The sequence below is a fragment of the Canis aureus genome, chromosome 17, assembly GCF_053574225.1.
Source record: "Canis aureus isolate CA01 chromosome 17, VMU_Caureus_v.1.0, whole genome shotgun sequence".
NCBI classification, from domain to species: Eukaryota; Metazoa; Chordata; class Mammalia; order Carnivora; family Canidae; genus Canis; species Canis aureus.
The window spans coordinates 3206445-3219862 of record NC_135627.1 but is presented as its reverse complement, the minus strand read 5'-3'; the positions used below and the strand labels follow the sequence as shown (position 1 = coordinate 3219862).

The following is a 13418-nucleotide window of genomic DNA, read 5'->3' as shown; positions in this document are numbered from 1 at the left end:
TACCCATCTGGGCATGCGAGGAAAATGTTTGCATGCATGCATTTCTCCCTCCCCCCCCTCAATTCCAGTCATGCCTGTGTGTTTCTATGGTCTGTGTCCTAGACTGCAGCTAATCCTTCAACTCCCTGACACACAAACAATTTTTCAGAAGTATCTGTAGTGTTTAACTTAACTGCAAGCAAAGTGACCTTCAGAGGCAAGTCATCGTTTATGGGATACACTCTGACAAGTTCCGATTGATTTAATTAGATGGTGCTAGAGCACCATACTCCTGATAATTCTCTAGGACTCTTTTCATCTTTTATTCTATGGTTTTAATAAAAAAGTAAAGAGCTCTTCCTCTCTTATAGTAGAACAACAGGCTATTTACCCTACAGCTATACTTTTACATCCCATGGACTAACCGTCCCAGGCATACTATCAACTGTATGCTGGACTTAGCTTTCAGCTACTCTGTTTAAGACCAAAAGGCGCACGGATCCCCAAAAGCTGTGGAGATCGTCACTTCGGACCCTTTGCAGACTTCTGACTTCACGCCGGCATCTACATTAACACTATTTGCTGCTTTATATTTTGTGGTTCCTCCGGAGCCTCTACCTTACTAGAACCCTCCCCAAACACACACATCACCAAAGAAAAATTAGGAACTTGTGAATTGAACATTCACACCCCTACCACCCAGTCATTCAAAGTTTGAGATCCTCAGAATGCACCACCAGCTGCAAAGCAAGCACACCTCTCCTCATGGATATTTGATAAGAACGTGAAGGATGCGGGGCACCATCCTGTCCAATTGTTCTTGAAAACACCACGTGGCTGTCTTCCACTTGTTTCCTCTAAAGCACTGATTCTAAATCCCGGCTGCACGTTATCACCCAGGCAAACTGTGAACAACACTGGTGCCTGTGCTCTGCCCACCGGAGGCTTTGCTTCAATCTGTCTGGGGCGAGGCCCCAAAGGGGCTTTCTCAAACCTCCTCAGGTGAGCCTAACCTGGGACAGGGTTCTCAGAGGATGTTCCCCAACCAGCAGCAGCAACACAACCTGGGAACTTCCGAGAAAGGCACCTTCCAGGCCACGCCCTACACCTTCCGCATCACAATCTCTGGGGCTCTGCACAACCCAGTCATCCAGGCTTCAGCCATCTCTGACCAGGTGACCCCCCAGGTATGCTCGAGTCAGAGAACTACTGCTTCTACCCCACGTGTAGGCACTGCCACCCTGTCAGACCCTTGGGAGAAAAACGATGCCTCTTACAGAAAAGCCCCTACAGTTTCTGTGTAAAACTGAACCACCGGTTATAACTGTTCCCTGTTGCAGCCACCAAAATGGATGCTCATTTTCTAAATGACTTGCAGGCCTGTCTTTAAAAACTTTAAGGCTCAGCAAAAATCAGGTGGGACCTGCTTCCAGGAAAACAAAGACAAAGGGTGAGGGAGCTGTCAGAACTTCAGGTCAAGAACCAACCCCTGGCACTCTGGGGTGGCTGACGTGGGAAGACCCGTGCCCTGGGGACAGAGGGGAGGAGGGGGTGGGGTCCAAACAACAAGTCCACAGCTCCTGAGTGGGAGGCTTCACCTCCAACTCAGAGATATCACGGAAGACCACTGGACGGCTCTTGGTGTTTGGAGAAGAAGGAAGCCGAGGGGGCAGGAAGGAAAACCAAACCGGAAGGCTGGCCCGATATTTTGGCACTCAGGTCCAGGTAGCAAAGAACAGCAGCCCCCGATCTCCCACCGGTTCTCCCACCGGTGCTTCCAGCCATCCTCCCACCGGTCCTCCCACCCTTCACAAGGTCCAAGGGCCTCACCTTTCACGATGGTGGCCTCCTTCAGGTGATGGGACAGGAAGTCAATGCTGGCATAGGTGTTGGCGGGGGGCAAGGCGCCGGGGCTGGGCCCCCCACACACCCCACCGCCGCCGCTGCTCCCCACGGCGGTGATCAGGCCCCCGAGACTGCGGGTCCGGCCCCAGGCGCTCTTGTCTCCGGGCTGCGGATGCGGATGCGGATGCGGATGCTGCTGCGGGGCGGGTGACAGCCCAGGCTCGTCCCTCACGTCGATGGCGATGTAGTTGAGGCCATTCTGGAAGCCGGCAGAGGTCTCCCTGCGCATTGGGGCGCCACTGCCCCCAGGGCAGCCGACCAAGCCCCCGGGCTGACCTGGGCCCCAGGGGCGCGCCTGCTGGGGGTGCGGCGGCTGCAGCTGGCGGGGGGACGTGGGGCGGTCGTCCCCGGCACCCAGGACGCCGCTGCTGCCCCCTTCGCTGCTTTTCCTGAGAGACACGTTTTCCACAGAGGCCGAGTTGTGGCGCTTGGGGTTGTGGGCGAAGGAGGGGGACACGGGGGTCACAGTGGTGGTCGAGGCAAAGGTCTCAGAGCTGTGGCGGCGCCGGCCCCCCTGCGGGTCGGCGCGGATGACCTTGGCGCCCCGGTGCGGGTCCGGGGGCTGGCTGGCCTGCAGGAAGGCCTCGACTCCCGACACCTGGTCCATGAGGCTCAGCCTCTTCACCCCGGACGTGGGGCTGGTCACGCGGGCGCCCTCTGGCTTCGGGGGCGCCGCGATGGGTTGTGGCGGGGTGGCAGCCACGCCGAAGGCCATCTCGGTGTAGTCACCATTGTCCCCGGGCTCCGAGGAAGAGGAGGAGGCCGCGCCGGGGCCCTGCGACGGGGCGGCCGGGGGTAGGCGGTACAGCTCCCCCGGGGGCGGCGGCGGGGGCGGCTGCAGCTGCAGGGAGGCCGCGGGGGCGGCGGGGCGAGGGGGCAGCGGCGGGTAGGGCGAGGCGGCCTCGGGGGACAGGAGGGCGTCCAGGGAGCCCACGGGGTCCCCGCTCTGCGCGCCGGGCTTGGGCGACTTGGGCGAGCTGAAGTCGAGGTTCATGTAGTCGGAGAGCGGGGAGCGCTGCCTGCTGTCGCTGCTGGTGCCCGGGGTGCCCGAGCCCAGGGAGGAGGCCGGGCTGCTGGCGGACAGCAGCGAGCACGACGAGGCCGCCGAGGCCAGCAGCGGGGGCGCGGGCGGGGAGAGGCGGGCCCCGGCCTCGCCGAAGTCAATGTTGATGTACTCGCCGGGGCTCTTGGGCTCGGGCGGCAGAGGGTACTCGTGCATGCTGGGCAGCGTCTGCAGCCCCTCCAGGGACAGGCGCGTGGGCCGCACTGCCCGGCAGCGCTGGGTCAGGAAGCCGTCGGGGCGGCCAGCGCTGCTGCCACCGGGCCTGCCGGGCGAAGGCACTGCTGGGTGGGGGGGCTGGGTGTGGCCGCCCGCCCCCGCGAAGGCGCCGCCGGCCGTGGGCCCCGGGCTGGCGGGCGGCTCCAGCCTCTCCTCTTCCAGGATGCGCCCCACGGGGGAGCTCATGAGCACGTACTGGTCGTTGTTGTCCCCGTTGCACGTGTAGGGCGCCTTGTAGGAGCGCGGCAGGGAGCTGTAGCAGTAGCCAGGCACTCCCCTGAGCATCTCCCCACTGCCATGCAAGGCGGCCGAAAAGAAGTCCGGAGGAGTCCCCGAGGTACCCGCGTCGCTGGGGGACATATTGAGGTAGTCCCCGTTGGGTAGCAGCTTGCTGTCGGCGCTCTCCATGGACAGCTTGGAACCACACCACATGCGCATGTACCCGCTGTCCTCGGGGGAGCTCTCGGCTGGGGAGCTCGCCTTGTAGCTAACGCCGCTGCCACTGGCCGCGAAGGCCCTGCCGGCCGAAGGGGCGGGCGCTGGCACTGCAGCCCCCGTGGGGGGGAGGGCGGCGGCGGAGGCCCGCGGTTGCAGGATCTGCTTGGGGGCCGACACGCTGGTGGGGCTCATGGGCATGTAGTCGTCACTCTTACAGCTGCCACCGCCCCCGCCCATGAGGGCCACGCCGGGGGTCATGGGCATGTACCCGTCGTCGGCACCGAGGTTGCTGCTGGAGCTGCGGTGGGACCCGATCTCGACGTCGCCGTAGTCCTCGGGATACGGGTTGTAGGCCACTTTGGGAGAGGACGCGGGGCAGGACGGGCAGAGGCGGCCGGAGCTGCCGGAGAAGGTGGCCCGCATCAGGGTATACTCATCCAGGGACGCGGAGGAGGGCTGGGGCACCGGCCGCTGCCGGGCAGGGGTGGTCAGGGAGTAAGTCCTCTTCCTCAGCCCCCGGTCCAGGTCCTGGGCGCCATCCCCGGACACTCTGCGGTAGGGGCGGCCGCAGTGGCTCAGGGGCCTGTCCATGGTCATGTACCCGTACAGCTCGCCCCCGCCGCCGTCCCTGGCCGGCGGCGTCTCGGCGATGGACTCGGGCGTGTTGCTCCGGTGGCTGCAGAAGGCTCTCAGGTCGCCGGGGCTGGAGCCATACTCGTCCAGCGACATGAAGCCGGGGTCGCTGGGGGAGCCCGAGGCCGACGCGCTGCCGCTGGACGGGCGCTGGCTCGCGGCGTGGTGCAGGGGGTGCTGCAGGGGCGGGTGCGGGCCCGGGGGCGGCGGGTAGGAGCCGGAGCCGTGCCCGCTGCTGGACGACAGGCTGCCGGGGCTGGTGGCGGCCGGGGGCGAGTGCGCCACGGGCATGGACATGGAGCGGCTGTGCTGCAGGGCACCCCCTGCCGGCGCCGGCGCCACCTTGCTCGCGCGCCCGCCGCAGCCGCCGCTCAGGGTGTGCGAGCGGCTCAGGGGCGCGCGCACCGGCCCGGGGCTCAGGGGGCTCCCGGCCACCGACACCGGCCTGCCGCCCGCCCCCGCGCCCGCGCCCGCGCCCACGCCCGCCGCCCCCGCGCCCGCCGCCCCCGCGCCCGCGCCGCCGTCGCCCTCGCTGGCCGTGCGCACCCGGCACGAGCTGCACTTGGCGGCCGGCGGGGTGGCGGCCAGGCTGTCGGTGCGCGAGCGGCGCACCAGGCCCGTCTGGCTCGGGGGCAGGTTGACCAGGTGGTGGTGGCGGCGCGCGCCGGGGACGCTGATGGGGTGCGTGGAGGACGAGCCCGACGACTGGCTCTTGCTGCGGGGCCGGAACTCGAAGAGCTCCTTGAGCGCCTTCATGGCCTCCAGGATGGTCTCGTGGATGTTCTGCGCCACCACCGAGTCGTCGGCCTGCATCCACAGCTCCCCGGGGCCCGTGACCGCCGAGCGGCCCACCTCGATGAAGAAGAAGCTGTCCGAGTGGCCGCAGCGGCGGATGTTCATGAGCTGCAGCGTCACCGACGGCTGCTCGCAGTTGAGCTTCACGAAGCCGATGGTGCGCGCCGACAGGCACAGGCGGTACACGCCCGTCAGGTTCTTGCTCTGGCCCAGGCCCTTGGGCTTCAGGTTCACCTGCCACACCTCGCGGTAGGCGGCCGTGGCGGGCGCCACCAGCCCGTAGCTGTCGTCGGCCGCGGCGGCGCCGGCCGAGCCACCCAGGGCGCCGGGCAGCGAGGCGCTGCAGGACGCGGCGGCGTGGGCGGGGGCGGGGGCGGGGGGCGCGTCGCCCGCGCGGCCCTCGCTGAGCAGGTCGGTGAGCGCGCGGTACCAGCCCTCCTGCTCCTGCTCGTTCTCCGCCGCCACCGCGAAGTACTCGTCCCTGGTGTAGAGCGCGATCAGGTACTTGTGCTTGGCGTCGGCGCGCTTGTTGATGTTGAGGCAGCAGTCGAGCGCGATGACCCGCTTCGGGGCGCCCGCCTTGCTCCGCCACTTCTTCTCGCTCTCGTAGTACTCGAGCCGCGGCGGCTGCGGCGCCGGGACCCCGCCCGCCGTCGCCGCCGCCTCGTCGCCGGGCCCGCGCAGCACGAAGAAGCGCTTGTGGCCGTGCTTCTGCTTGCGCAGGTAGCCGCACTTGCGCACGCTGTGGTTGTTGTTGTTGTTGTTGTTGAGGTTGGGGCCGTCGCCGCCCGCCGGCCCCGGGGGCCCGGGCAGCGGCGGGCTCGCCATCGCCGGCGTTTCAGGCCGCGCCGCGCCGAGCCGAGCCGAGCCGCCGGGGGCAGCGGAGGGGGCGCGGGCGCGGGCGGGGGCGCGGGCGGGGGCGGCTCCCTCCCCCGCCCCTGCTCGCCCGCGCGAGCCCCGGTCCCTCGGGCCCGGGAGGTGGGGGAGGCCGGGGGAGGCCCGCGGGGGGGGCCGGCCCCGCGCGGTGGCGCAGCGCCCTCCGCGCCCCCGGGCCCCGGAGGATGCCCGGCGCGGGCGGTGGCCGCCCCCTGGCCCGGCGGCCCGCAGCCGCCGCCTCCCGGGCTCTCGGGCGGCGCCTGGGGACTCGCTGGCTGGGCCGGGAGTCGGGGTCCCCGAGCCGCGGGGCCGAGCCTAAGGCGCGCGCGGCCGCACCGCTCCGGCCGCTGCGCCGCGCTCGGGGGTGCCGGGGTGCGCCCGGGCGCTCGGGGTCCGCGCCGCCGCCGGGGCGGCTGCTGCTGCTGCTGCTGCTGCTGCTGCTGCTGCCAACGGCGACCCGGGCTCGTCGCGGTCCCCGCCGCACAGTGAGTAACACATCGCGCACCGAGTGACTGAAGTAACAGGAGCAAAACAACATGTGACTCGGCGTTACGCAGGCACACACGGCGCGGCCGCCCCGCCCCGCCGCGCGCATTGGCTTCGCGCCCCCCGACGGACGGCCCGCGCGGCCAATGGGAGCGCGCCCCCGCCCCGCCCCCCTTTCTCCCCGGGCCGCGTTTCCCGCCGTCCCCTCCCCCCGCGGCGGAGGCCCGGGCCCGGGCGGGGCGGGGGCGGCCCGAGCCTCATTAATCAGGGGCTCGTTGTGGATGCCGGCGGAGGAGATGCCACCCAGGGCGGGAAACGGGGCGCGCGGGCGGGGCGGGGCGGGGCGGGGCGGGGCGGGGGCCGGCCTCCGCGCGCAGGGCCCTTCTTCCCTCCCGCCTCGGACTCAATTAACTGGGCTCGGAGCTTCCGCCGGGGCGGGGGCCGGGGGCGGGGGGCGGGGGCCGGCGGGGGCCCGGCGGGCGGCGAACTTGGCCGCCCTCCCGTAACCCCCTCCGCGGGCACCCCCGGGCGCGCGGACCCGGAGCCCCGGGCCGGGGTGGGCGCGCGCCTGGGTGGTTCCCGGGGGCCTGGCCCGCGCCCTGTTTACGAGCATCACGGTTGTCCGCGGGGAGCGCCGGGTCGGGGCAGCTCGGTGCCCTTCCCGGGCGGGAGGGGAGGGGCGCGGCGCCCCCCGCATCCCGGCCCGCGCGCGCCCGGCTGCTGCCGGGGTCCCTTCCCCCGCGCCCGGGTCGCGGGCTCTTCCGGGGCGTCGTCAGCGCCATTCACTTGTCAGGTTCTCGGGAAGTTGAAATCGTGTGCCTGGGATGTAACAAGAGAAAGAGAAGGAGGACGAGCAGGCGCGCAGAAATGCGGTTTCCATAGCGCCGGAAAGAGGGCGGGCTCCGGCGAGGCGCGGCCCCGAGCCCGGGTCCCCTCCGGCCCCGGCGGCCCCGCGCGCAAGAGGGGGCGGCTCCAGACCCGCGCGCCCTGCGCCGCCGGCCCCGGCTGGGTCGGAAATGCCCTTGAAGGAGCGCTCCCGAGGCTCACGTCTACGCGGCTTTTGTGATGGCCTTTGTGACTTTCAGAGTCGGTGACAAATAAGTACCCTTGCGGTGCATCTCCTAAATGTCACAGTGGGGGCAGCGGGTGAGGGTAGGTGTCCCCGACCGGAGACCCTCCCAGCGGGCTCCGAGTCTTGCGGAAACCAAGAAGCCTTAACAAAACAAGCCCTTGTCTGTTCTCTTCCTTTAATTTGTGTGTCTTCATGACATAATTTGAAACAATAATGTTGGTTATTTTCTATTAAGTCCTGGAAGTGTGCCTTTGAATGTCCTCTCTAGTTTTAGAAAGGCCTTTATTTTTAAATGTAATGAAATCTCACGTCTAAGGATAATAAGATTGTGATTTTTTTTGACAGGGCAATAAATATTTTCACATATTTGTGAGCATGTGACTCCAGGATCCTGCCAGTTAATAGCATGTGCCAAAAGAACCCTATTTGCACGAAGATAACAGCGTTGTGGCCTCTATACAATTTACAGTCACTGTTGAGCAGCATGAATTGGGGAAGAAGGGTCAGCGAGGCGTCAGTCATAGTAGAGTTTGCCTCAAGGAGGCATATTTAAAGTCAATCTTCCATTTTAAGTCTAGCTTTAAGAAATAATACCTCTCGGAATGTCATCTTAAGGGTGCGTGGGGGTATGCATGTGGGAGGTTGTATGTGTGTCCCGGGCACCTTCATGGACACGGTGCTTTGGTTTTCTGTTCTTCTTAGATCTTGTCCTTTCTATGTTGACAAATGTTGCCTGGCAATATGTTTACTCAGAAAGGGGAGATGAAGGGATTCTTGGAGTTTGCAGAAAATGTGGCCCAATTTTGTCAGCTTTGTGATGATTTCCATCTCACTCCGTGGGGGATCCGAACGGGCCTGCCTAGAGGTTCGGCAGCCCTAAGTAGCCAGCAGTGATCGATGTTGGGATAACCTCTTCTCAGCCTCACGGGGTACTGATGATCTCCTCTGAGAAAGCATCTTTTTCAATTGTTTCATTCTTTTCTTTTTGACCCTGCCTTTTCATATGAAATTAGATTTTCCTATATTCACCAATGCTTGCTTGGGGTGCCCCTCAGATGTTAACAAGTGTCATCTTTGGAAGGTTTGTTTTTCTCCTTAGGGCTATTCTAGTGTTATGCCATCTCCAAGCAAAGGTGTTAGAAGCTCTAAGTTAGCAGGTGGCACTTTCCCCACGTGCTGCCTCAGTCACCAGGAGAGAAGGGTGAAGAACTCTCACCTACATCACTGGCATTCTCATACCAGAAAGATCGCAAATCTCCTGGAGCAAAACTATAAACTAGTTGTCATTCTGAAGTCCTAGAACCTCTAAATACGAGTGTGGGAGATACAGTTTCCATTCTCATTAAGAAGTCAGCCCGTGAAACCAACAGTAAGGAACTCTGTAATTAGAAGTATCCCCGTCTTCTTCCTCAACGAAGGAGCTTATTGTTGTCTTTCTCTCTTTCTACTGCCAAATAAGCTATTTATTTATTTAAAGCTTGTCCGACACCTTGTGATTTTCCAACTGTTCTCCCATACTTTTTCAGCAAAAGTCAGCTAATAACATCTGCCAACCTGCTCTCCACGCAGGGCCGGGTGCTGCTCGCATGGCCTGTTGCCAGCCAGCAGCCTGGATGAAATTTTTTTCTCATGGTCCAAGACCTTTCCTTGGAAGTCCTCTTTGGTATCATGGATAACGAAATGGCCATATCTTTTAGCAAGGAGCGTCTTTTGTTTGTTTTGTTTCGTTTACATAGGATCATATGCAATGATTCTTTTCTTAAAACGAAAGGTCCTTTCTGGAACAATTTGATTACCTTTCATAAAGTAGTCAATTTCATAAAAATGTAGTCATTAAGAATGCATCACAAATCCATAATACAAATAATTGTAAGCATCATTAATTCTCTGTTTCATGTAAGAAAGGCACAACATAGGAGGACAAAAGTAGATAACATTTTAGGGCTTGTGAGGTTTTTTTTTTTTCTTCTTCTTCTTCTTTTTTTCTTTTTAATCCTTAACCCTGTATCTGTTTGATAGTATTTCCTATCTAGATGAACTGTATCTAAAACCAGACAGCGCAGGGAGATAGTGGAACACTATACAACCAGTTAGAATAGCTTCAATTTAAAAAGTGCTTTAGGAGGAAAAAAAAATAAAAATAAAATATGCTTTAGGAGGTCTAGATTTTAACCTCAGAGGCTTTTGTCAGAGGACCTATTTAGTCTTTTAAAAAAGTGACAGAATTTTATCACATTTTGCTTTATTAAATGTTGAATTTCAGTAATTCATTTAATACATTTCTCTTTCTCTGGTGAATGAACCAAGCAAAGATAGACTTTTCCTCATTTAGAATTCATAAGAGGACTTCCTGGACTTTGGTAGCTGTTTTTTTTTTCCCCCCACCAATATATTTGCTAATATGTTTCAACTGAAATTTCACAAGAATTTTGTAACATGCTAATTGTGTGCAACAGAATGATTGACATGAGAGAATGTAACTACTGTTCGGATAGTTTACTATCTATGCAGGCATTCCAAATGTCCCAAGAATCAGGATTTGGTAATAGATCATATTGGTTCCTTGGAAATTGTAAAGCTTTCCACCTTAGTGTTTATTTTGCTTATTACAAATACTTACGTATTTTAAATCTTCTCTTTCTTAAATATTCGTTAGGGAGGGGGGATTTTCTAAAATAAATGACTATTTTGTGTGCATATATGATGGAGCAAACTACTGTGAGTTTAACAGTAAGAATTCTTCTGAAAAATGTATACACCGAATTAATTAATACTCTTTAGAACAATACTCACTTATGTAGTAGGAACAAGTACAGCTCACCCAATACTCAAAACATTTTTATTTTAAATATAATTATGCTGAAGAAACTTAAACGTATAAACAATCAATTACAAAGTGACTATAGTTAGTAACTTAAAATTTTTATTAACCCACCTCTAGATTTTGTTGTGTTTGAGAAAGTATTTCTCACTTTTTTTTTAAAGAAAGCAAACACCTTTTTTCCCATGGACTTTCCATGATAGAAATAAAAATTTTACATTAAAGACTGTATAACATTACTGAACCGTAAAAACACAAAAGAGTTCCTTCTTAGAATATCCCTCTTGGAATGCTCGGCCCTGTAACATAATACACTCACGTTTTGCTGGACCAGATTGGTGCCCTGGGTAGTGCTGGCTGTCCGTGTTCTAGCTGCTGGGTTAAAAAGTTGTTTGTTTGTTGTTATTGTGGCTTTTCTGTCAGAGCAGAACAAAATTGTCTGCTTCTCAATCTGTGGATCATGAGCAGATGACATAAAAAAAAAAAAAGTCTCTAAAATGACACAGCTATATTTTCTAGGAGGGAGGGGGAATGAGCAGTGAGGAGAGCTGTGTGTCCTTGAACAGAGCAAATGTTAGGAAGGAAAGATCAGCCCCTGTTCATTGATCCTACTGTTTGCTCTAGGAGCGAGCTTTCACCCTGTTTGTAAACCATTCAGGAGCTAAGTAGGACGCGAGCCACCTTGCTTTTTGCCAGATGCTCTGGCGTTTTGTGGAACTGGATTGTAGTTAGAAACCTTCCACTTTTCTGCAGTTCACGTGCTGTTTCTAGGCTTGCCTTTGAGTCTGTTTTCTAGAGTTGTTTTGAAATCCAACCTAAAGATAACAGCGAAATGTGACCCGTTCTTGTGAATGGTGCCACCAACTGGCAATGCTTCTTCCTAAGACAGAACAGGCTTTTTTTTTGCAAGACGTTACAGCCAGAGTAGTAGCAGAAAGTTGGTTACAACCTAAGCATACATTTGCTTTGCATGAATCTTTAAATAAGTTGATAGAAACCATTTGAGATAAAACAAAGAAATATCGACAATGAACAACTCAGGCATTATCAGGTGACAAACAAATGGATACATTCAGTCTAAAAACTTTTTATATGATTTGAGAAGTATCAAGCTAATACAGTCAAATTTTAAAATATATTTTATATCCCAATTCGCATATTTATTTACCAAGAACAGTTATTATATTAAAAAAATGAGTATCAATCTTCATTTAAGATTTTAGAAAGCTACCTAACCAACAAAGTTAAAAAAAAAAATACAAGGCTCTAAACTCAGGATTATTTTGGAGTAAACATGAATTACAATCAATATTTGTTTGTCTTGCAAGGAAACTTTTTATCATATTTCTTCACTAAACTGACCTGTCAGTCTCAATTTTTTTTTTTTTAGAATAAGCCAGTCACTTTGAGGGATATTGAAAAGCAAAATTTGAAAAAGTACAGATAGTAAAGAAAATATACTTTAAAAGTGAAGAATAACAAAAACATGTTTAAACTATAAATAATAAATGGCAGTTAATAAATGTCAAATGTGGCTATTTTTTATTTATTTTTATTTTTATTTTTTTTATTTTTTTGTGGCTATTTTTTAATTGAAATAATTTGAACTTATATACTCATGACTTATTTATCAACTCTAAATGTATAAATTGCATTTTCTTTTTTACTGTTTTAGTCTGTCCTCAGGCAATACAAATAATTGAGATACTCATTAGTAACGGCACTTAGGTAAGTTATCTAAGTAGAGTGAAGAGATCAGAAGACTTGATTTCTTTGCTACCAAGCATGCCCTTCAGGTACCTTTACTGTGAGTGAAAAAAAAAAATACTGATATGTTAAAAAAGAAAAGCAATAATAATAACTGATAAGGGTAGTTTATCAGTATATGCATGTGTATTAAGGCATTTGATTCTTACCAGCCTATGGGACAAGTAAAATATATATAATTCGCCCATACTACTCATACCATAAATATATGATTTCAGCGCAAGTAGGAATACAACCTCAATCTTTCATTCCCACTCACCTGTGCTATGCGCTCCACATATAATTTTAAGAGCGATCAAGCACTTACATATTTACTATACTTTTTGCCTTGTCAAGGACTCTTAGAACAAATGATATTGACTGAATTAGCTTGAGGAAATATTAGTGAAGTTCACAAGAAAATAATAAAGATGAACTTCCTGCCACTTCCTGCCAGCTGTTAAGTGTGAAGGGGAGATGTCAGTTCAGATAAGCTGGTTCTAAGAATGACCACTGTGAGTGTAAACACCAGCCAGTATTTCACCTTGGCTAGGTCTTTATTAAGATGTCAGCCTATAGTCTTGCTACAAGAGGGAAAACTAAGAATGCTATATAAAAATTTTCTCAACATTAGATTTTATATTGCAAGAATGCCTTTTGGGGTAGTAAAGAGCAAGAATTAAAAAGCCATGTTTACTACTATTACTGGAAAACAAATAGAAAATGAAATATATTGCTATTTTGAGAGTTGATGTTTTTCTGTTTTTATTTTTGTAAACTTGTACCTGATTGTAAAATTTCTACATAAGAAGAGTTCATTACAATTTCAGCATGGCACCCATATCCCTTACAGTATGAATTAAAAAGGAAGTTATATGCATGTAGCCATTTGGTCCCATTGGTTAAAAATCACAGTATTTTTTAATTATAGAATAATAGAAAAGGAGGAGTACCCTTTACTACTCAGGTGAATTTGTATCTTCCTCAATCCAAAATATAAAAATCAGTAAACATTTGTTTGGTATTTGTTAAGCATCGAACATCTTTTAGGAATTATCTAGAATGTAAGTCTTTGCCCTTTTTCTTTTTTCTTTTTTTTAAGATTTTATTTATTTATTCATGAGAGACAGAGACCTAGGCAGAAAGAGAAGCAGGCTTCTTGTGGGGAGCCCGATGTGGGACTCGATCCTGGAACTGAAGGCAGATGCTCAACCAGTGAGCCACCCAGGTGCCTCGCCCTTTTGCTTTTCTATCTAAATAATAAGGTACTGTCTCCTTTTTTTTTTTTTTAAGGTACTGTCTCCTTAAATGATTAATGTTTAAGAGGCTTGTTTTTTCTTGTACCTTTTATTCAATATTGTCTCATAATTTGGAAACAAAAATGACTA

At 54.4% G+C, this 13418-nt stretch overlaps 1 protein-coding gene across 3 annotated transcripts in view; it reads right to left on the bottom strand.

Annotated features, from left to right (window-relative positions):
- Positions 1–5894, bottom strand: part of IRS2 (insulin receptor substrate 2) — a 30594-nt gene extending 24700 nt beyond the window's left edge. For all 3 annotated transcript variants that reach the window (XR_013355460.1, XR_013355459.1, XM_077854968.1), the window contains exon 1: positions 1810–5894. Coding sequence is in view for 1 of the 3 variants with exons in the window: in XM_077854968.1 (XP_077711094.1) it covers positions 1810–5857 (4048 nt within the window). In the remaining 2 variants the exon portion in view is untranslated. The remainder of the gene's footprint in view (positions 1–1809) is intronic.
- Positions 5895–13418: the final 7524 nt, after the last annotated feature.